Genomic DNA, 20,906 nt, shown 5'->3' on the forward strand with positions numbered 1-20,906 from the left:
AATTGTTGTTCGAGTGAAGTATGGAGGAATGCAAAATCAAGCTGAAATGACATTCTCCTGTTGAACTTTGATCTCATTTGATTTAAAGGGGGCAACCCTCCTTGGTAAATTGAAACCTGCAATGGGCCGATTTAGAAGGATGTCAAGCATTTGCATTGAAGTCCAGGGATTCTCTATGCCTTCAGGTTTGACAAACCTTCAAGTTTGTTGGTCTCTAAGTCCGCCCTCTGCCTAAAAAAAAGGGGGAAGAGAAGCGAGGCGTCAAAAGGAAACACAGGTATAAGGAAATGATTGCTTGGCGCAACATTTCGAATTCAGTGAGATTTGAACCCCAAGATATTTGTGAGAATATGGATCTTAAATTTCGATTTATAACAAGTAAGACGTCTTCTGATATCGAGGCTTCCATATCAAGATACAAAATATTTGGTGAAGTTGCGCAAATCTGAAATTGTCGGTGTATCAGAATTTAGTCTTGACTTCGAAATATTATCTGAATGTATCCGTAAGGCATTAAATCTTGAATTTTGGATATGTTATATATTTGGAATTTAAGTTTCCAGTAGATCAAAAGATTCATGATTTCGGTGTTCCTACTTCAAGATACAAAACCTTTGGCAAAGTCGCGCAAATCTGAAATTTTCAACATGGTGGAACCTAAAGTTTATTTCAAAATATTATCTGGGACGATTCTGAAGTTATTTGATTGATAATTTTGGATATGTTCTAGATTTTGAAGTCTAGTTTTCAATAAATCAAATGGTTCATAATTGTAACGTTCCTACACTAAGATATGATTTTTTTAGTGAGACTGGGCAAATCTGGAATTGATAGCGACGTGCAATATAAAGTTGGTTTCAAACTATTATTTGGGACGATTCTGAAATTGTTTAATTTATAATTTTGGATATGCTCTAGATTTTGAAGTCTAGTTTTCTTGAAATCAAACGGTTTGCAATTTCGATACTTTTACACCGAGATATGAATTTTTTGGTGAGACTGCGCAAATCTGAAATTTTCAACGTGGTGGGATCTAAAGTTGGTCCCAAAATATTATCTAGGGCGATTCTGAAGGTGCTTGATTCTGAATTTTGGATATATTTTAGATATTGAAATCTAATTTTCGAAAAATCAAATAGTTCATTATTTGGACTCTCCCACGACAAGATATGAATCTTTCGTTACAAGTGCGTAAAGTAAAAGATTATGCAACTAAGATAAATGTCAGGTAATGTAAAGCAAACGAGAAACAATATTATCTAAGATGAAATAAATATCCACTAGGTCAACCTAATATAAAAAAATAAAAGGGGAGATAATGCTAACAGCCTAATCTAAACAAATTTGTAGTTGATCAGTTCTTGACAGCTAGTCTCCAAGTTCTTCTTCTTCTCCTCCAAATTGGCCGAATCATCAACAGTTAACAAATTTATGTTGTCATATGAAGAGACCTCAGTCTCGGCAGTTGAAATTTTTTTCTGAATCTCTTCAACCTCCTTTTGAGTCGCTTCTATAACACCTTCGAGGTTCTCCCTCTCTTGTTGTAATGTCTGCAACTTCTTCACGACTCTCTTCAATTTCTTTTCACTAGAGGAAACTTTCATGACTTTCTCACTTGCTTCAAGTTTGAACGATTTGAGACGCTCTTTAGCTTTGGAAATCAGCTCTAGCTTCTCATCTTCACTCGTCTTATCAGCCATATTGGATCGCTCTTGGTCATATGATGCAGCAAGTTCAAAAAGAGAATTCAGTAAATCTTCTAATGGAGAAAAATCCAGAATATTCGCCTTCTTCATATCCTCGAAAATCTCAATGATTTGATCCCTATAAGATGAGAGCAATTCCGGACGAGTTTTGGAGAGCCTATTGCAAATGTCCTCCCAAAGTCCCAAAATGAATTCCTTCTTGCGATTGAAAACAATGCTTTTTCCTTCAAATATAGATACCGCAGTATTTGTCATTGGTGAAATGCGAGTTATCTCATTTGGAGTTTGTCTTTTTAGGGATTCGTCATGAGGAAGAGATGATGCCTTTGACGATGACTTCATTTTACACGTAGGCCCTCCAATAGATTCATCACTCACTTGCGGCTTGGCATGGGGATACCATCGGATGCCCAATGGTGTTTAACTGCATAAAGAAAAGGCAAAGAAAGTAAGTAACTTATAGTGAAACTACTCCTAAAAAAAAGGAATGAGCGAGGCGATTGTATTTTACCTTTTTGTTACAAGCTGTATGCGTTCTTGAGGGACTATCAACACTTTGAACCTTTACGATCTCTACTGGGTTAGGCTGTTTCTTTTTCCAATTTTGATATTCATTGGTACTCTGGCTTGTGTCTTGAGGAACACGCGTGTTAAATGGAGGAACTAGAGGGTGTGTCTCTATAGCTATTGAAGTGCACACCACTTCTTTCAAAGCTGCCTTTGAGGATTTAAGCTTCATTTTTTTGGGTTGCGTAACTACTTTTGGGATTGGAGTTGATATTTTTTTAACTTTTGCCAGCGTCTTTCCAACACCTTGATCTTCACCTCCTAGAGGAGTTGTACACTTTAGCCCAACATTGTCTACCAAAGCTTGTAAGTTATTCTCGAGAAACTTCCCATGCGTTTTCTCCCACCAAGACATATAATTAGTGGAGAAAGGCTTCTTTCTACATAGGATCTCCCATTGGGGGAAAAACCACACGTGACATAGATCGATACAGTGTGCAAATCCTCTAAAATCTGATTCCTTCATCTAGAGAGGTATTGCGGATATCGTTCTCCAAAAAGCCGGGGACATTCTGGTAAAATCCAAATTGACGACCAAACCGATGCGGGCTATATGGCTCGATGATGAATGAGTTACCATACCTCAAAGAAAGGTAATTAAAACGTAAGCTCATTAAGTAATTTGATTCCAACTCTTGAGGGGCATCGTTATCCACGTAATAATAAGGACGGGAATTGGTTAACATTGTTGGTGCCCAAACTATATCCTCCCTATTGTGGATGCGTTTTCTTCCATCCTTCTCGTCAAAGTACCTTGCAGCCCCTTCTCCTGAGTATGCCACCATCAAAGGGACAAACGGACCCTTAGCAAGTGGATAGTGGGTTTTGAAGTAATGTGCAAGCCAGCCATAAACATAATGAATGGGAAAAGAAACTTTGACCTGATCGAGTTGGGAAGAACGCGAAATCTTATTCAAACCATGATAAATACTCGCTAAAACTGGGACTGCAAGGCTAATTTGTCGCCCGCCTACCATCATGCTTGCCATCTTAAAAGTCTCTGGGCGAATAGAGTTTTCTACCTTGGGGAACACAAAGGAACATAGCCAAATTTATAAGAATGCCGCTACATATGCCTCATCTTTCTTGTCAGACCTCACCCTAAGCTTAGAGAATATTGTTTCTTGATCACTCGACCACCTCGTCGTCTCGGGAATAACTCCATTAAGATTATGTGTTGACTTTAGGCGTGCGGATTTCTTTTCCTTTCGCAACGGGGAAGGCCTATATATTAAAGCTTTTTTATACCAAAAACTTGTCGACTTGATGAAGGAGACCTTTTGGGTAGCACTCGTACGCTCCTTAAGATGATGAAATGCGGAAAATAAATACTCGCAAGATCGAGGAATAAATCTAACTTGTTTTTCATTCAAACCGATGAGTTCTCTTGTCTTAGGTACCCGTTCTTCGTACGGAGAACCCACAATGGGCAAACCCCCAAGGATATGTAAGTCCCAAAGAGATATAGATAGCTCCCCGGCTGATGTAAGAACTGTGTTCGTCTTGGGGCACCAAGCCTCACAAAATGCTTGCAAAATGTTCGAGTTTCGATCATAAGTGAAAAGTGAGGCATAGACAGCATCGTAAATCTTTGTTGTACTCAGAGTTTGTTGGCTTCTACCAAGTACGTCTTTAGCCCATTCCCAATATCCTTGGATATGACGATACTCGGCCTCGATTGTTGTTGTGTTTTCCCAATGTACTTCGCCTTGAATTATGCGACTTCCTAAGTTTGGAAGGGTGCTAGCAATATTTACATGGCAATGGATTGGCGCTTGGAGAGACCACATCTTGGATAATGGATTAGAAATCGATTTGTGTTCCAAGGTCCAGTTCTCTACATGAAGGGAGTTCCTTAGAGGAGGCCATGGGGCTGCATATCGGTTGGCTTGTGAGGTGTGAACCAAAAGCTTGGTTTGTTCTATGCCATCTTCAGTCTCGATGATGAGATATCTAAGTTTTGAGGAAGGTGAGGTATAGTCCCTGAAATTTGCCATCTCTTCGTGCTAAAAAAAAAGAAAAAGAAAAGAGGGGTCATCAAAGTTCGAATCAAGAATATTAGAATGGGTACAAAGGTCTAAATGGATGAAATGTTCTCCAAGAATCGGGCCATTTTGAGAGTAATCTCTCCAAGAATTGGGCCACATTGAGAGTAATCTCTCTAAGAATCGGGCCATTTTGAGAGTAATCTCTCTAAGAATGGGGCCATTTTGAGAGTAATCTATCCAAGAATTGGGCCACATTGAGAGTAATCTCTCCAAGAATCGGGCCATTTTGAGAGTAATCTCTCCAAGAATCGGGCTACATTGAGAGTAATCTCTCCAAAAATCGGGCCATTTTGAGAGTAATCTCTCCAAGAATCGGGCTACATTGAGAGTAATCTCTCCAAGAATCGGGCCATTTTGAGAGTAATCTCTCCAAGAATTGGGCAACATTGAGAGTAATCTCTCCAAGAATCGGGTCATTTTGAGAGTAATCTCTCCAAGAATTGGGCCACATTGAGAGTAATCTCTCGAAGAATCGGGCAAGGATGAATACTCATCCCCTCACACCCCAAGATTATCTTCTTCATGCATGGATCATCTTGTTGAACAAGAACATATCTTTCCCGCTTGACCTGTAAAAAGGAAAAAAAAGACAACAAAACAAGAAAAACAAAAAGAAAAGAAGAAGAAATTACCTTATAAATATTCCTGAGTGCACAAAAATAGACTCAATTAGGTTGCAGATACTGCGAATTGATGCTCAACAAATTAGAGCCCAGGGGTTTATATAGATCTCCATAGGGCGCTTACAATATTATATTGCCGATGTGGGATCGAAATTATATCGTGAACTCCTAAAAGGACTCTGATTTGTTTATTGCGGCGACAATGAATCCAAGATGGACTCGAGTTGTTGTATGCAAAGTTAATTCTATAAAATTGTGTCACAATGAGGAAACACTTCCTTTTCCCAAAAGGAATCGTAGGAAATCAAGTGTCAAGGCGGAAATTTTCATATTGAAATCACAACTTTCAATATTTTGTCTTATTCCTATTAAATTAAATGGTCATTATATTGTTTAAATAATTGACCGGGTGTACACGTAACAAAATCGCATGGACAATCTTTTGTGCTTTAAACTGGTCTAAGCCAAATTTGGTAGACCGTCAGTATTTCATTACCCGTTTTCGATTCCGACAAGTCAACACTTTAACGAGCCTTGAAGTATGGGGCATTTGTAGGCGTATAAAATTTGTGATATTTAAATTTGTAAATTAATTTGGACTATATCAAGATATATTGGTCCAGATAAATATTATGGGCTAATATATAAATGAATTAATTATATAAGCCCAATATATATTGATTAAATAAATAAATCTTAATCCATTGGGCTAGCCTATTTAATTGGGCTAAAGTGATGAGCCCACTTCATTAAGCCCAAGATGACATCTTCCTAGAGGCCCAGTATCATGCCACGTGTCAAATGACGTGGCGTGACAAGTCAAACGGGAGAGCCAATAGGATCATGCCACGTGTCAAAATGACAAGGCATGCCAAGTCACATTAAAAGGCCAATGAAATCGTGCCATGTGTGCAAGTGACATGTTCTGGCCAGTCAAATGCCGATATATCACACTTCAATTTGATTGGTCGGAAAGAGTTTGTTCTTATCATAACTCTTCCTTTCAACAACTATAAATAGAAGTCTTCATAACTCAGAAAGACACCAGAAGTTATAACAAGAAGCAAGAAAAAGCTCGTGGATCAAACGCTGCAAATTTCTCCACAAGTGTCAAGTTTCAAGTTCAAGTTCAAGAAATCAAGTTCAAGAATAAAGAACAAATCAAGGTCAAGTTCAAGTTTAAGAACAAGATCATCGTTTGTGGCAACAAATACATATTCAAGATCAAGCTCAAAGACCCTTGAATTTATTTACTATTGAAAAGAAGAATTAGAGGATTCATAGAGATTGTACACTCAAATATTTGAAATAAATACTACGATTGTTGCGATATTTTTCGGTCTTGATTTTATTTTCTCGACGCAAATTTATTGTCTACAGTTATGTAGGAATTAAGTTAAGCAGGTATTAGTTAAGAATTAAATTTATGAGATATTAGTTAGGCATATATTAGTTGTGTGTGAATTAATTCTTTTTTGAGTGCTTGGTTTATTATGTTTAAAATTAGTCTCACATCATATAATAGGTTTGTTTTTTTAAAAAAAATTTTGTTTGCAAAAACATTAAGCAAACAAGCAGATATCTAGTAATAGTAGAACATAAAACACAATAAAAAAAATGGGAAAATGGCCTAAACTACCCCTATCATTTATTAAGTGGTTTATAAATATCCTCCGTCCATTTATCCGTTCAAAAAAACACTCGACGTTAATTCTATTAACAAAAATACCCCCATAACTAACGGCAGAATTGGTGGGTCTTTCCTTTAATAAGGTGGCGATTTTTAACTGCGCCACGTGACAATCTTTGAATGGAACAAAAAATGGATATTATTAAACTCATTTACCTTATGCGACCCATTTATCTATCACACCCATTCCCACTCATCTGACCTCCCCCTTTTTTCTTCTCCAATTGAGACACTGCATGCACACAATAAAAAATTAATTAAAGAATAGATAAAACCCAAAATCAAATAACCCGAAATTTAAATCAGATTCTGAAATTTCTCCAATCAAACTCAGGATAAGTATTGAAACTCTTAACTGGAAGATCAACATATACATATGGGTTGTTAAGTAAGAAGACAAGGATCAAAACATACCAAAAATTTGAAACAAAAAAATTGAGCCCAGATGCTAAAATTGTCCAAATATATCAATCAAATCTAGGAGAAATATTGAAACTTTGAAGGGGACAAATAATGAGAACCTTTGGATTGTTCATAAGAAGACAAAAGAGCCATGAAATAACAGAGAAAAAACAACTACATAAAACTGATGCAAGCACACAAGAAATTGAAATCCAGGAACTAAAAAGCTTGAAATTATCACATTGTAGGATAAAGATTGAATCTATAAAACATAAAAAAGAAGAAGTAAAGGGTTACATTTGGGATGTTCATAAGAAGAAGGAAAGGAGGACAAAGAGCCATAAATTGCAAACGAAGAAGTGAAAGCCAAAGTCATATTTTCACACATAAAGAAAGATTTGTTTCAGTAAAGAAACGCTAAAACTTCTTTGTGAGATGAGAGTTGGTTTGTTGGGTGATAAGGAAAAAGAGAAAAGAAAAAAAAGCAAAGAAAAAGAAAGAAAATAATTAGGCGGGTTAAATAAATAGGGTCGGACCAGGTAAATGGGTAAAAAGAAGACCCATATTTGATTCTTGGTCAATAATGTCACGTGGCCCAGTTAAAAATTGTCACGTCATTAAATGAAAGACCCATCAATTCTGACGTTAGTTGCGGGGGTATTTTTGTTAATATAATTAACGTCATGTATTTTTGTGGACGGATAGATGGACGGAGAGTATTTATAAACCATTTAACAAACGATAGGGACAGTTTTGCCATTTTCCGTAGAAAAATTGTATAGTAGCAGATAAAAGGATATTTTTGTTATTTGTTAGTTTAATCCACCTATTATTTAATATGCATATTTTTATTTCATATTTTATCTTGTATAAAAATAATATAAAAAATTTCTTATTATCTCAAAAAAGAATTTTTTTTATACCGGTATAAGAAAAAGAAAAAACCTAACCAAAACTATATTGGATTCACCAAACAATGTAATTACATAAATTATACATAGTTTTATATGTTTAATTTAAATTTTATATAAGTAAATATTTTTCTATAAATTCCAAAATCAGTACTCATATTATTTATCCAGTGTGATTTTAAACTTACTTTAAAAGGAAAACCTATTTGTTTGGTTTCTACCCTTGGTCTTTCCTGAAGAAGACAGAAAGTGAAAACGCTCAGAGCAGTGGTGGCATAGTTTTGACACCGTCATCATCGTACTATCCTCATACTCTGGCTCCGCCGTCCACTGTCGGCATAGGTATCTGACCATCGTAGCCTTCTCGTTTTCCGTCTATTCTTACCGCGTATACATGCTGGAGATTCTGTATCTGTCGGTTTAAAATAGTACGGATTTGTAATGATACGCTGTTTGTGCAATTTTTATTTTTGCTGCACTAGGGCGTTCTTTTTTGGATTTTTATCTCTTCTGCTCTATACCAGTACTCAAATTTGATTGATTTTTCAATTGGGATTTTCTGATTAATCGAAGATGATCAAGATTATCGGCTTGTGTTATCTGGGTGTTAAAAAGATGATTTTTTTAATGGCATAAAGTATAAACTGGGTATATCCTATAGCTCAAGTCTAGGTTTCTTGTTGCATTAGGTTTTTTAGTTAACCCTAAAAGTTCAATTTTTTATATTGGGTTTTCAGTTTTGGATTTCCTCCACCCCCCCCCCCAACCCCCCTGCTGTTGTTTTCTAAGTTAATCTAACATGGAATGTGGACTATGTTATGGGCTTATGGCCTGAATAAAAACTACAACCTCAATCTTAAACTAGTTAAAGGGTTGGCTATATGAATCTTTTATATTCATTCCGCTCTATTTGCACATGTCCTATGCTTTTGTTTACATTTTTTTAGTTTCTAAGTAAGTCAGAAGATTGTGATGAATCTTTCATTCTCAAATTACCATAGAAAATTAGGATGTTAAGCTCTAAAAATTTGATCTTTATCTCTCTCTTGATTCTATGTAATTCAAATGACCTCAGTGTTTGATTTAACAAGTATTCTTAAAATCATCAAGCTATTCATTAGCGAGCTTGAATATTCTCTATGCTCGTATGATGCTTGGCTACTGGTTTACATTGTGAAGCAGTGCTTACGTAAGTGAAGAAGCTTTACAGTTATCTATTAACATGGCTCATTTATCTTATTTTGATTGACATTATCTTGCAATTCCACATTATGGGCTTATGGCAAGCCTTTTGGAATTCTTGAATATGGTCTCTTTCTACTTGGCTGTAGCCTACAGCCAATCAAGGGTATTGAATTGGATTTCATGGAAGCAGTAGCTGGATTTGATTGGAATATTGGGAGTCCTTAATCTGCTATTCTCTTCCAATAAAAGAATCAAAAGAGGTTAAACAACAATTCTTTAACTTATTTCAGCAATTATGAAGCGGAGGAAGCAATCTAAAATAACAGATCTGAACTTTGATGTGTTGAAACACATTATGTATCATGTAGCCCTATCACCCGATGGAGCTGGAAATCTTGCTCGGACTGTTTCGGTGTAAGTATTCATTCCCCGAATCTTTTTCTTGTTTTTGTAGGTTTTTTAATTCTAGATAACTGATGACATCTATTTACCTTGACTTCTTTGTCCTTTCCAATTCTCTTGCTATGATTAACTTTGAAGTTGAATTTCTGTCGAAGTTGACGCATGTCTATCAACTTCCGCTGACTATGACCCAACAAGTGTCCTATGGGTGTTAAAAAAATTCTCCCTTTACAACATCAAAAGGCATCTGCATATCTCTTATGATTATCTTGCAGATTATGTTGCTTCTGATGCTGATTTCCTTATCACAGCTGCAGACTGTTCAAGAAACTTGCTGATGATTCTGACGTCTTAAAAGCCGTGGCATTTGATTGTGTTACGCTTACTGGTATTCATGAATCATTCTGGCAACCTGCTGGGCTGTTATCTAGATGCTTACAGACGGGAAATCCAACTGCTTTCAACGCAATAAGAAAGGTACACAATTCCTCTGTATGGGGCATATCAGCAAGTTCTACCAGTGTTGTACAATATGGGGCCTTTAGTAGTTTCGGGTTACTTCTCTTTTACATGATTGCATTTCTGCTTGGTTTATTACTAAAAATGCCTGTATTGCAGAATGCAGAGATATTGAATGCTTCTTATCTGATTCTCAAGAGGGCCATGTTCCGCGGAAAGTTGGTAAAAATATTAAATTTTCTGGACATTTACACCAGTCAGCCATTTATTTATTTAGTTTTAAAGATTTAGGCTGATAATAATGTTGACCTGCAGATTATTTTAGCAAGAAGCAGAGCTATTGAAATTGCAAATACCAGGGCAAGGAAGAAGGCTCTTGAAGACGCCATAAATGTTGGTATTTAACTTCAAGTAATGTTAAATTCAGTTTATGGACAGTCAATTGCTAATTGGCTTACTTGAAACTTATGGTTTAACACATTTACAACCAGGAGTGCACAAAGACTTTTGATGCTGTTGATGCTCAAATTCAAACTATTGAGCAGTTTCTAGAGATGTTGATGGCTGTTCTGAAAGTAATGAGAAGTCAGATTGCTCAATGAGGTGGAGCTATTGCAGGTCTTCTGATGCTGCAGAATCAAGGTCTACAAAGACAAGCGTTCCATACAATATCCAAGTTCAGCATTTTGGGCTTTGACTATAGGTGATGGAACTTGCTGAGTGGTTAAGAACCCCTGTCATCATCGTCAGTATATGGCAACAGTTATATCGAGCATAGTTATCGCTCCAAACTTGCCAATATTTAGTGCTCTCTGTGTATCTGAGTTTTCTACCCATTCTCTATCAACCTTAACTTATACCTTCTCTCCTCTCTTTTTTTTGCCTTTAACTTTTGTGGTGTCGACTGAAATTTCTCAGTAGAGAGGGGTGTAAATCCATTTGAAATCTAGGCACTTTCGTTTTTGGTTTAGATGTGCTCGATGGATGCTAAAGTTTATATCTTGGCAAGAATGGACCAACTCCTTAACTTCGTTAGAAAGCGGATTCACATCCATCCTTCTCCTTATTTTGGCCCTTTTTATTAGGAATTGAATCCCTCCTTAGGTGCTTAGTGGTGTCCTACACCTAAATGGAGGTTTGTTTCGTTCCTTTTTAATGTTAAGTACAGATTCATTGTGCTTAGAAAGTTTTCAAAACAGAAATATATGAAGGGTTGGTTTTTTATTGTGGCTCATGATATAAATTTACTTCCACTAAGGTAAGCAAAACCTAATGTTGAAAGGAAATAAAAACTCATTTAATAGTACAAAGAAATGCTTCAAAGTTCTAAATGAGCCTAGATTTCTAATATTTATGTCACCAAATTAATCTACTTCTGAAAAAGCAACAAAAATAAGAAGGTAAATTAGACAGTAAAAGAACCTGAGAACACTAGGTAACTAAATCTCGAGTAATATATGATGTTATTTTGTATATGCTGTATTTCATAACCCTGTTATTAGTAGTCTCTAGCACTAAACAGTTAAAGAACAGACACTTTGCGTACTAACCAATATCAGCATTCGATATCTTATAATTGAAACAAATAATTTTGAAGAAACCCTACGGTTCAATCTGACCGTAACATTTCATACTACCAAATATCAATCACTATTTTGTAGTATAGCCAATATTGTACAGCCGAAATGGTAACAACTAAGTTATCAAACTTAAAGTGAAGTGACCGCTACAGAAGTGCAAAATTGCACGAGTTGACCCCCCTCCCTAATCTTCCCTCGAAAGCCAACAAGGCGAAAAGGCTCTTTTAACAGTAAAGCACCATATAACATTCAGAATGGAGATATCACTACTTGTAAACCAGAAACCAGCTTTGCTCCAGCAGGTTGCAGCTTGTGCTTCAATGAACGTGTTTCGCCTAATGCCCAGCACGTTCTCAGCTGCACAATTTATCTTCTCACCATGCTAATGATGGTGCTGATAAAGAATGTCAGTTTCACCAAATGAAAGTATGGTCAACAACATGAATCTTCAAGATGTGCTTCAACTAGGTGAGACTAGAACACTTCCCTCTGAGAGAGGGCTACATCCGGCTTGGATGTGCTGCTTTTGCAACAGCCCCAATTCACTAGAAGGGAAAACCTCCGATTGAAGGGATGGGCATATTTTGTGCACATGCAACCACGTTAGCTGCCAGAAACTGTCCCCTCCTACAGGATCACTTGGCACCAGAAGTCCACTAGCTTTCATGACAAGTAGAGTGTTCTTTAGGAGTTCAGGGACGAGTTCTGGGATCTTCTCACTCCGTTTACCTTTGAATTTCATCTTCATGCATCTTTCTGTATGATCCAATAACCCTAACCATAGTTTGCAGAAGGATGGCAACTGTGAGAGCTGCTGCAGACACTGTAGGAACACTTTGAACATGAGCTTCAGAGACAGAAAAATTGCTCCTTCTATGCTCCTGTAATCCTTTATGGAACCTTGTGGTGCAAGTTCCAGCAATTCATCCAGCAATGTAAAGACCAACTGATCAAAACATTGCAACCACAGATCGGTTGAAATGTGTATCCCCTCAACCCCTGTCAAACACCTCTGCAACATCAAGATGGCATGACCCCGCACCTCTTCTCTCCAATCCAAACAAAATTTTCTGAGTCCCTGTACCAGCCTCAGCCACATCTCAGTTATATCCTGATACATTTTTATAGCAGCCTCCTCCCCCAGAGCTTCCTTTGTCTTGCGAGACCATCTAACAAGACAAACAAGTGACCCAGCCATCAGGTCCAAGGATCTCACAGCTTGATCAACATTTCCAATGCGGGAGTCAGCAAAGTGACTGGCTGCATTTAAACAAAGGATGTAATTAGCAGGCAGTAGGTGAGCCCCATCAGCCATGATGAATGATAATGTTTCAAATCCTGCTTCAGAAGCTTCTGGATGCCGAGCTGTAATAGAAAGCAGAGATATAATTGTCCGCCAGCCCATATGTGATCGTATCTGCATAGCGTTTGCTTTGACAAGGTGCATCACCTCCTGGGTTATCTGTTCAAGAAAAGCATCGGCGACCCTTGCGTCGAGCTTTAAGATGAGTTGCAGTGACTTGAGGAGCTCATCTGTAAGATTTTCCTTGTAAGGAAGCAACCTTTGGCATATGCGAAGCAGCCCAAAAACAGCCTTCTCTACCAAAGTACAAGGCATTGTTGTTGATTGGACAACACCTGCTATGTGCTCATAAACAACCTGCCAAAGAAGCATTATCCTATCCCGATTATTTATTGTGATTGCAATCAGCAACTCCAGACAGAATACTGCAGTCTCTTCTTCTTCTAGAGAGAAGTTTCCCTTATGAGGCCGTCCTGCAGCCATCACAAGGGCCCGAACAAGCTGTGAAAGTGACTCTGCTTGCAAAAACTTACTCTCGGCAAAGATGCTATCAATGTGACAATTCTGAATAGTCTGAAGAGTCTGCTGGCGGGCGGCAAGCTGTTTTTCATTTGGCTGAGGCACAGGTTCTTCTGCATCAAGATATAACAGTTGGCTAAATCGCCCCATTAAGCCAGATGATTTCCTTGATGGGGCCAATGAAGGCACATGAGGTGCTGATGGGGAAGCTGCAGCAGGTTTGCTTTGGTCTGCATCAGAAGTAGACTCCACGTCATCAGCAGCATCACTAAAAAGACGAGTAGGAAGAAGGCCAAATGTATGCAAGCTCAAAATGCAGTCCAGGATGTTTTTCCAACCAGAGCGAATATGGTCCCCATACTTGTTTGCTATTGTGAAGACAGCTAAAGTTGCCAGTCTAGCTTTATTATCTTGGGCAAATGTGACAATAAAATCATCAGTATATGATGGAAGCAAAAGAGTTGTGAACTTGCAAAGAGATACTACTAAATCATCCAACACATTATCAAAGCTATAGGAGGCTGAAATTTTGGCAATGGCAAGAAATCCATCGATGCATGTCTGCCAGACATCTTCCTGCTCCACATGATCAAGAACCACTGAGATGGAAGCAATTGTCGGACCAGACAACATAGAAAACATATCATAATCAAGATAAGGTCCCTGATCACAGACAATAAACGGGGAAGTTTGCCTTGATTTGTGAACTAGACCAATCCAATGGCTTGGTGCCATCAATGGGGTACCAGCACCTCCATCTGGGGAAATCCGGATCTCATTCTCACAGATGGAGTGGTAGAGCTCAGACAAAAATTCTCGAGGGAGGTCATTTCCTCCGTTTATTCTCCGGTTGTTGCGAATGAAATCTGCCTCCGTCATCTTCTTCTTGACCTGTGTATTGTGTTGATCCGTGTTCAGCATGATAAGTGAATACGATAACACGAGTGCTGCATCTTTGTTAACCAGAACATCTGGTGACTGCTCATAATATCGTTCAGAGAACGCTTCAAGCACCCTCTGTATTTTCTGTGATTCTCCAGGCAATCTGAACGTCTCCAAAAAGATTCTCAAGGCAGTATCTAGGTTCATATCCCGAAAATCGAATGTCCTTGCAAATTCATGAAGCACTTGAATATAGAATTCTTCATGACTTCCCAAGAAATCCCCAACAAGATTCTTATCCAAGCCATTTGTAAATCTAAAGAAACATGCTACACTTTTTGGGTCAACTTTATCAGGTAACAGATGCACTGCTTGGAGAAATTCCATACCCTTCTTTGGATCACGGTTAAAGTGATCAACTCCAACCAACAACTTTTTCTTTATTTGCTTCATTTTATGGACAAAAGGAACCCAATGATTAGGATCATGGTAGTCCTTGCATATTTCTGTCCAAAATGGTCTATATTCATCGAAATTAAATGAACCTTGTTCTGAAGCTAATGAATCTTGGCCTATTCTCTCGGCCATACCCTGAATCATGGCTATTAGACCATCCAGGGCAAGAGTATTTAAAGCTGAAAGTGGGCTGTTAACTGGAAAGGTGCTTTTTGATAACAGGTTGGAAAGTTCTTCAAAAATATTGCTGCAGGATATGTCACAATCATAATTTGCATACATTTCTGTCATGAACATATGCTGTCTGCAGAAGTCAACAAGTGTTTCCATGGCAACCTCCTGAAGTTGATAAGATGCTCCATGCTTGCTCTGGGCAATCCTCAGCAAAACACCAGAGAAAAAGGCTTCGAGCTGTAGCTTTAACTTACAACGCATATGGTGATACAAATTCAGAACAATGCTACAAACTGTCGAAAGAATTAAAGGACTCATTGACAAGCCAAAACGCATCAGATTGCGGAACAACTCCTCCCGTATCAGAGCCAATAACTTGGGATGATTCCCAAAAGAAGCACCACCTAGTTCTATGGCTGAATTAATTAAACCCAACGCAAATAATGGGACATCTTCTTCATACGCTATAGGGTTGGATCTTGAACCAATTTCAATGGATTCCATCACATTCAGAAGAGAACATAGGAAATGAAATATCTCCACCATGCAGGGGACCCCATAAGGATCCATCATTGAGTTTTCTCCATTACAAGCAATATCCCCATTTCCAGTTTTCTCATCTGTTGTTTCATCCCCTACGCTCACCAAAGTGACTGAGGATACATTTGAAGTAACAGCAGCAGATGGTGACTTGCCCATGGATTCTACACTAACACATCCATTGTCTTCTTGTTTCTTGCCAGCCTGCAAGAAAGTTAATGGCTTTATGAGTCGCAATATACAAGAAGGTGATACTAGTATTCATGTTTCAAGAACTTAAGAGACTATATATAATACTCAATCAACCCTAGGCTGACGTAATCAGAGGTCATGAAAACCATCAAAGGACGCAAAACACCCAAGTCCCCAACATGGTCAGTAAACAACTAAACGTATAAAATGCATCACATGAGACGCAGTTTAAGGACTTCTCGGAGAAGCAGCTAAATTTCTCAGCTTGGGCTTAGCCCAAAATTAGTGTAAAGTAACATCTGATTATGAAACTGATGTCATAAAAAGTTCTAATAAAATGCATATAAAATCTAAAGATAACAAGCAATCATTCGTGGAACAGTGCTTTGGGCAATGCCTGTAAAAATTACGTGCACTTGAAGTGAATGTCCTAACTCCAGCTAACCAATACAAGGGCTGGAAAAAAAAGTGAAAAGAACGAGAATCTCAGTTACCTCTGGGCCAGCGCACACTTTGCTTTCAATGTCAGGCAGGTGAAAGAAGATACATCTAACCAATTCATGCATCGTGTGGCGTGCTATTCTCTGCAACAGTTCGCTTTTAGCACTTGCTTGATGAACCAATCGGAAGCAAGTGTTTACTATGTTGCATACGTGATGGTTGGTCAAAGTCGCTGATGCCTTACTTTTCATACAAGCCAAAAGAACTTGAAGTATCTTCATCAACACCACTTCCTCAGAGGCAGGATCAGTCACTTCAAAGCGGCAGCTTGTCACAGCGTCAACTATCTGATGCAAAGCTTTGTCCACATTCATGTTAGCTGATTCAATTATTCCAAGAGTCAAGAACTTGTAAACAGATGACAATGCAACACCAGTTATTGGTGCACCAGTCTCATCAGATTGTATCACATCCAAGAAGGGCTGAAGGTATAGAAGTGGATCAACACTGTTCCACTCATGTCTCCATAAGAATATCTTTTTCCTTAATTCCGTGAAAGATTGGATGAGAGAATACTCTAGTTGATCATCTTCAGCAGCATAACGAAATCCCCACCTCACATTTCTCCTCATGACGGCTAATACAGCACCAATTTCTGAATTTACCATACATTCTAAGGCACCTCTGGAAGGCTTTAGAGTATAACCCTTGGGCTCTGAAATTGGAGTATTGACTTCACTCTGCTGATTAAGGCACCCCATCATAGTTTAACTTTTGATTCAGTTCACTTCAATTAGAAACGAATTAAAAAACTACAGCATGGATCAAGGAGCTGCTTTTCCAAACCATTCCCCTGAGCAGCAGTAAGTTGTTAGATGTGGTTATAGTCAACAGTTTTAAGTAGATAGAGACAAGTAAAACAATGAAGTAAGGTATCAAAGAATATAAAACACTTTCTGCATCTCATTTACGCTGATAAATGTGGAGGTGAAACTAACACTTTAAAGGTGGAAAGACCTGACAGGTTCGCGGCAGAACCATATGACCACTAGGAAGACAACCAACATCAATATCTTTTTACTTAAGAAAAAATGAGACAACCAGCATTGAGACATCAAAAAAAAAAGGAAGAAGAAACTCTAAAAAGGTACTTACGTAATAAAACCAATTAGTTGGATGCTTAGACACACAATGCAATCCAGGTCTGTTGTGATAAACATGGAGTTCTATGCATACCAAAATTCTCTCCACATGGCATGCAATAAGGAATTTCTTATCTATCTAAAGCATAGCACTTCAAAAAAATATGCAGAGCGGCCACAGAAGCTACGATGTTAAAGAAAATTTTGAATCAGAGATTTATTACCATGCTAGCACATATTATTTCAAGTAACATAGCTAGTGCATTAGTACATGCTCGTCAAGTGTCCTTCCATTAATCCTAGTTCTCCACTTGCGACTGTTCAAAATCAAGCCTTTCCTTTTAGGCTCTTTCAACATTTAAATAAATCAAATTAAAAGCTTAATAGGAGGAAAACTACAAAGCACTAGGTTATGTCCCTTTTACTAGATCATTCTGCCAGGCAATTACATCAGACTTTTTCGAGCAAGAAATGTTACTAAGAAACATAAAGACTAAGCTTTTGCTTTCAGCATTTTGGGAATCAATAGAACAACAGCAACTACAAATTTCAATCCAACCCCTTTAAGAAAAAAAAAGGGGGGGGGGGGGGCAGAAAACAAAATTCAGCAGCACCATCATGTTTAAATATCTCAATTACGCCACCAAAGATCTGAAAACGATCCAAGATCATCCCTTTGGGAAATTCTAAAGCGTATGAAATCAGCCTTAAAATAATTCAAAATGAGATATTTGCCCTATAGACGTCAGAAATAACCAAAAAACAATAGCTTCAAATTGGAAGATCCAGATCTAAATCAATGGCCACTTAGATCAACAAAATTGAGTAATGGAAAATAATATATAAAGTAAAAGTGAGCATTGAGCTTCAAGGATTTTGGAAGACTAAAGCAGTGGATCCAATTGGAAATTGGCATACCTTATAGACGATCCCAGCCCCGAATTGAGAGCTGATCGTCGCAGGGTCCTCGGAGTGGAGTCCCGACAGACGACAAACACTTTTGGTATTTTGATTTTGAAGGTCCCCTTAATTTGTCAATCTCTATGAAACGGGTCGGGACTCGAGAATCCGATACTCGGACTTGGAGGACCCTTTTTTATTATATCTTTTTCCTTTTTGCAAGTTTGGAAGGGCTATTTAGTGTTTCCACGAGTATAAAAATTGTGAAAAACTCCTGGCTAGCGTGAGCATAGATTTTTAAATTTGTTTTAAAAAATTTGAATTGGGTAAAATTTGATTTGAAAATAAAAATTTGTTTGGACATAATCTTTCAAAATATATTTTACTTTTTTATTTTGGAAAAATATAAAATGTAACTTATACCCATAAGTTCTAAAAACTATCAAAAATACCCAACAATACTAAACAAACAAACTTGTCAATCCTGTATATGCAGAACCTTTATCGATGTCATTCATTATCATTATCACAAGTCATAGTCCTGAACATAGATAAGTTTCGCACTATCATTTTTATAATAAACTACATAATACACTATCTTAAAATCATAACATGATATTTTAATATCAACTGCTAATAACACAATTACTAGCCGCTATAATTCGTCAAATTGCAATATGTTACAAGATCCATTAGTCCAAAAGAAAATTATAGTAATTAGCTGGTGGATTAGTTGGGTCATAATAGATGGTGGGATTTTTTTATAAAATATAAAAGTTTAGGGTAATTTTTAAAATTATTAAAAAATTCAACATTAATATTTTGGGCCAAAACAGGTCCAGAGCTAGTTTTGGGATTTGAAAATTTTGTTTTCAAAATCTGCCAAAATATGGATAAAATCTATATAAAAAAAAACATGTTTTGCCAAAAAAACATGTTTTGCCAAAAAAAAATTGAAAAAAACTTGGCAAAATCTATGGCCAAAAAAAGGGTATGATTATCGGTTCGGTTTATCGGTTATCGGATTATAGATATAGTAATCTGTTAGCCATCCAATAAGACAACGGGCAGATTGATTCGGATTAACGATTGTTGGGCGGTTTATCGACTAAACCAAATAGAAATTTTTTTGAACAATCATTCAATCAATACCAAACGATTTCAAATCAATACCAAAATTTTAATACCATATAAGATCTAACATTATTTTTGAATTGAAGAGTCTTCTTCCAAGTTCCAATCTATTCATATTCAAAATTACTTATACAGTGGCTTTTATGGAATTATATCCTCTCTTTTGCCCTATGGGAAATTTGGACTAACAGGAATGCAAATAATCAAAACAACTCGAGACACTCTATTAGCATAAACAATATTTTTCAAAAGGCTGTGGAATTCAAGCTTCTTACGGAAAATACCCACTACCCATTGAAAGGATTCAATTACAAATCAAGTGACAAAAATCTCCTAAAGGATGATACAAATTAAATGTCGATGCTAGTCATAAGGACTGCCAAAGTGGGTTGGGGGGAGTATTATGCAATGCAAATGGACACTAGATTGTTGGATTCACAAAATCCATACAGGCTAGAGGCTCTTTGGAGGCAGAACTAAAGGCAATAAGGGAAGGACTCAAAACAACCCATGAGTGGGATTTATTCCACGGAAAGTAGAGACGGATTGTGCGGAGGCAATACAAACTATACAATGTGGTAATAGACTTTTTGATAATATTGTCGATGTTTGCAGGTCGTTAATACACCAAGGGAATGTGACGCTATTCAAGCACACATTTAGGGAAGGTCGCTCACACCATGACCGAGCTGGGAAGAACTCCATGAAGGAAGAAAAAGTTTTTATATCCCCTCCTAATGTTGTTGTTAATTCTGTAATGTATGATAAACACAATCAACGTTGTTTTGTTAAATACCTATCAATGGATGCTTGCAATATATTAGCAAGCTTAGGAAATCAATGTGTCCTAAGAGGCACGCAACTAGGCCATGATGTAACAAGCATTACGTAATTTTAATATATATGTTTTCTGTTTGCTCAAAAAAAAAAACTACCCATACACGTATGAATCAATCAAACTTTCAGTAACATTTGTTCTTCACAAGAAATTCATATTGTAAAACAAAAAATCCAGAAAATCAGACTTTAATTTGTTAGATGCATGCAAAAAAAGACATAAAACCAGACAATCCAACTATTACTGATAAAACCAACGGATAATTCGACAAATTATTTTCAGTTCTGGACTACAATATGATCAGTCAAGTACTTCCACTTCATTGCACTATACAAAATCCAGACGAGCATCCTAAACATGAAGAAAACTAGCGTAATAAAAAAATTCTTAACGGGTTAATGGTTTACCCGATAAGAAAATTGAGTAATCAGCTCCCAAACCGTCAATCTGTTCACTATCCATTATCCAGATAATCCGATACCAATAAGTCATCGCTTCGATTCAGTTAACAATTTCGGTTCGACTTTGAACGGCTCTAATTATTGATGATTCATATATTGATCACAACTTGATTGAGATTGAAGTTTAATTATCATTGATGTAGGCATGGAAGGATTACATTAGACAATAAAATAGATCTTACATGCTCTTTTTCTAATTGGAAAATAATTTTTCCATTATGATTATACTTTTTTCTACATTTGCTCCAATTAGATTGGCATTACTATTTAGGAGTTAAACATTCCTTGTTAATCTCTTCCTTCTAGTTTATATGATTGTATTTGAGTAATACTTAATTTAAGAAAAAATAC

At 37.2% G+C, this 20,906-nt stretch overlaps 3 protein-coding genes across 3 annotated transcripts; 1 reads left to right on the forward strand and 2 right to left on the reverse strand.

The window, feature by feature from the left end:
* Window positions 1-1,334: 1,334 nt before the first annotated feature.
* On the reverse strand, window positions 1,335-2,048 carry LOC138882354 (uncharacterized). The gene has a single exon (XM_070163037.1). The coding sequence runs from the start codon at window positions 2,046-2,048 to the stop codon at window positions 1,335-1,337; it is 714 nt and encodes a 237-aa protein (XP_070019138.1).
* A 6,064-nt stretch (window positions 2,049-8,112) lies between these two features.
* Window positions 8,113-11,059, forward strand: LOC104236877 (uncharacterized). The gene is made up of 6 exons (XM_009790919.2): window positions 8,113-8,289; window positions 9,423-9,546; window positions 9,846-10,011; window positions 10,153-10,215; window positions 10,309-10,386; window positions 10,485-11,059. Exons 2-6 carry the CDS (start codon window positions 9,428-9,430, stop codon window positions 10,593-10,595), a joined length of 537 nt encoding a protein of 178 aa, XP_009789221.1. The 5' UTR covers window positions 8,113-8,289; window positions 9,423-9,427; the 3' UTR covers window positions 10,596-11,059.
* Window positions 11,060-11,515: 456 nt separating this feature from the next.
* On the reverse strand, window positions 11,516-18,268 carry LOC104236878 (ARF guanine-nucleotide exchange factor GNOM-like). Its single transcript, XM_009790920.2, has 3 exons — window positions 18,141-18,268; window positions 16,134-16,933; window positions 11,516-15,651 (listed from the first exon to the last, which is right to left on the reverse strand). The coding sequence occupies exons 2-3, from the start codon at window positions 16,842-16,844 to the stop codon at window positions 12,034-12,036; spliced, it is 4,329 nt and encodes a 1,442-aa protein (XP_009789222.1). The 5' UTR covers window positions 16,845-16,933; window positions 18,141-18,268; the 3' UTR covers window positions 11,516-12,033.
* Window positions 18,269-20,906: the final 2,638 nt, after the last annotated feature.

Source organism: Nicotiana sylvestris, chromosome 2 (genome assembly GCF_000393655.2).
Source record: "Nicotiana sylvestris chromosome 2, ASM39365v2, whole genome shotgun sequence".
NCBI lineage: Eukaryota > Viridiplantae > Streptophyta > Magnoliopsida > Solanales > Solanaceae > Nicotiana > Nicotiana sylvestris.

Excerpts from the sequence above, each read along its gene's own strand:
- LOC138882354 (XM_070163037.1), bottom strand. The coding sequence starts at position 2,048 with ATGAAGTCATCGTCAAAGGCATCATCTCTTCCTCATGACGAATCCCTA.
- LOC104236877 (XM_009790919.2), top strand. The coding sequence starts at position 9,428 with ATGAAGCGGAGGAAGCAATCTAAAATAACAGATCTGAACTTTGATGTG. Across the intron at positions 10,216-10,308 it reads CCATGTTCCGCGGAAAGTTG|ATTATTTTAGCAAGAAGCAG; the intron begins GTAAAAATATTA and ends GTTGACCTGCAG. Across the intron at positions 10,387-10,484 it reads CTCTTGAAGACGCCATAAAT|GAGTGCACAAAGACTTTTGA; the intron begins GTTGGTATTTAA and ends ATTTACAACCAG.
- LOC104236878 (XM_009790920.2), bottom strand. The coding sequence starts at position 16,844 with ATGATGGGGTGCCTTAATCAGCAGAGTGAAGTCAATACTCCAATTTCA. Across the intron at positions 15,652-16,133 it reads AAGTGTGCGCTGGCCCAGAG|GCTGGCAAGAAACAAGAAGA; the intron begins GTAACTGAGATT and ends ACTTTCTTGCAG.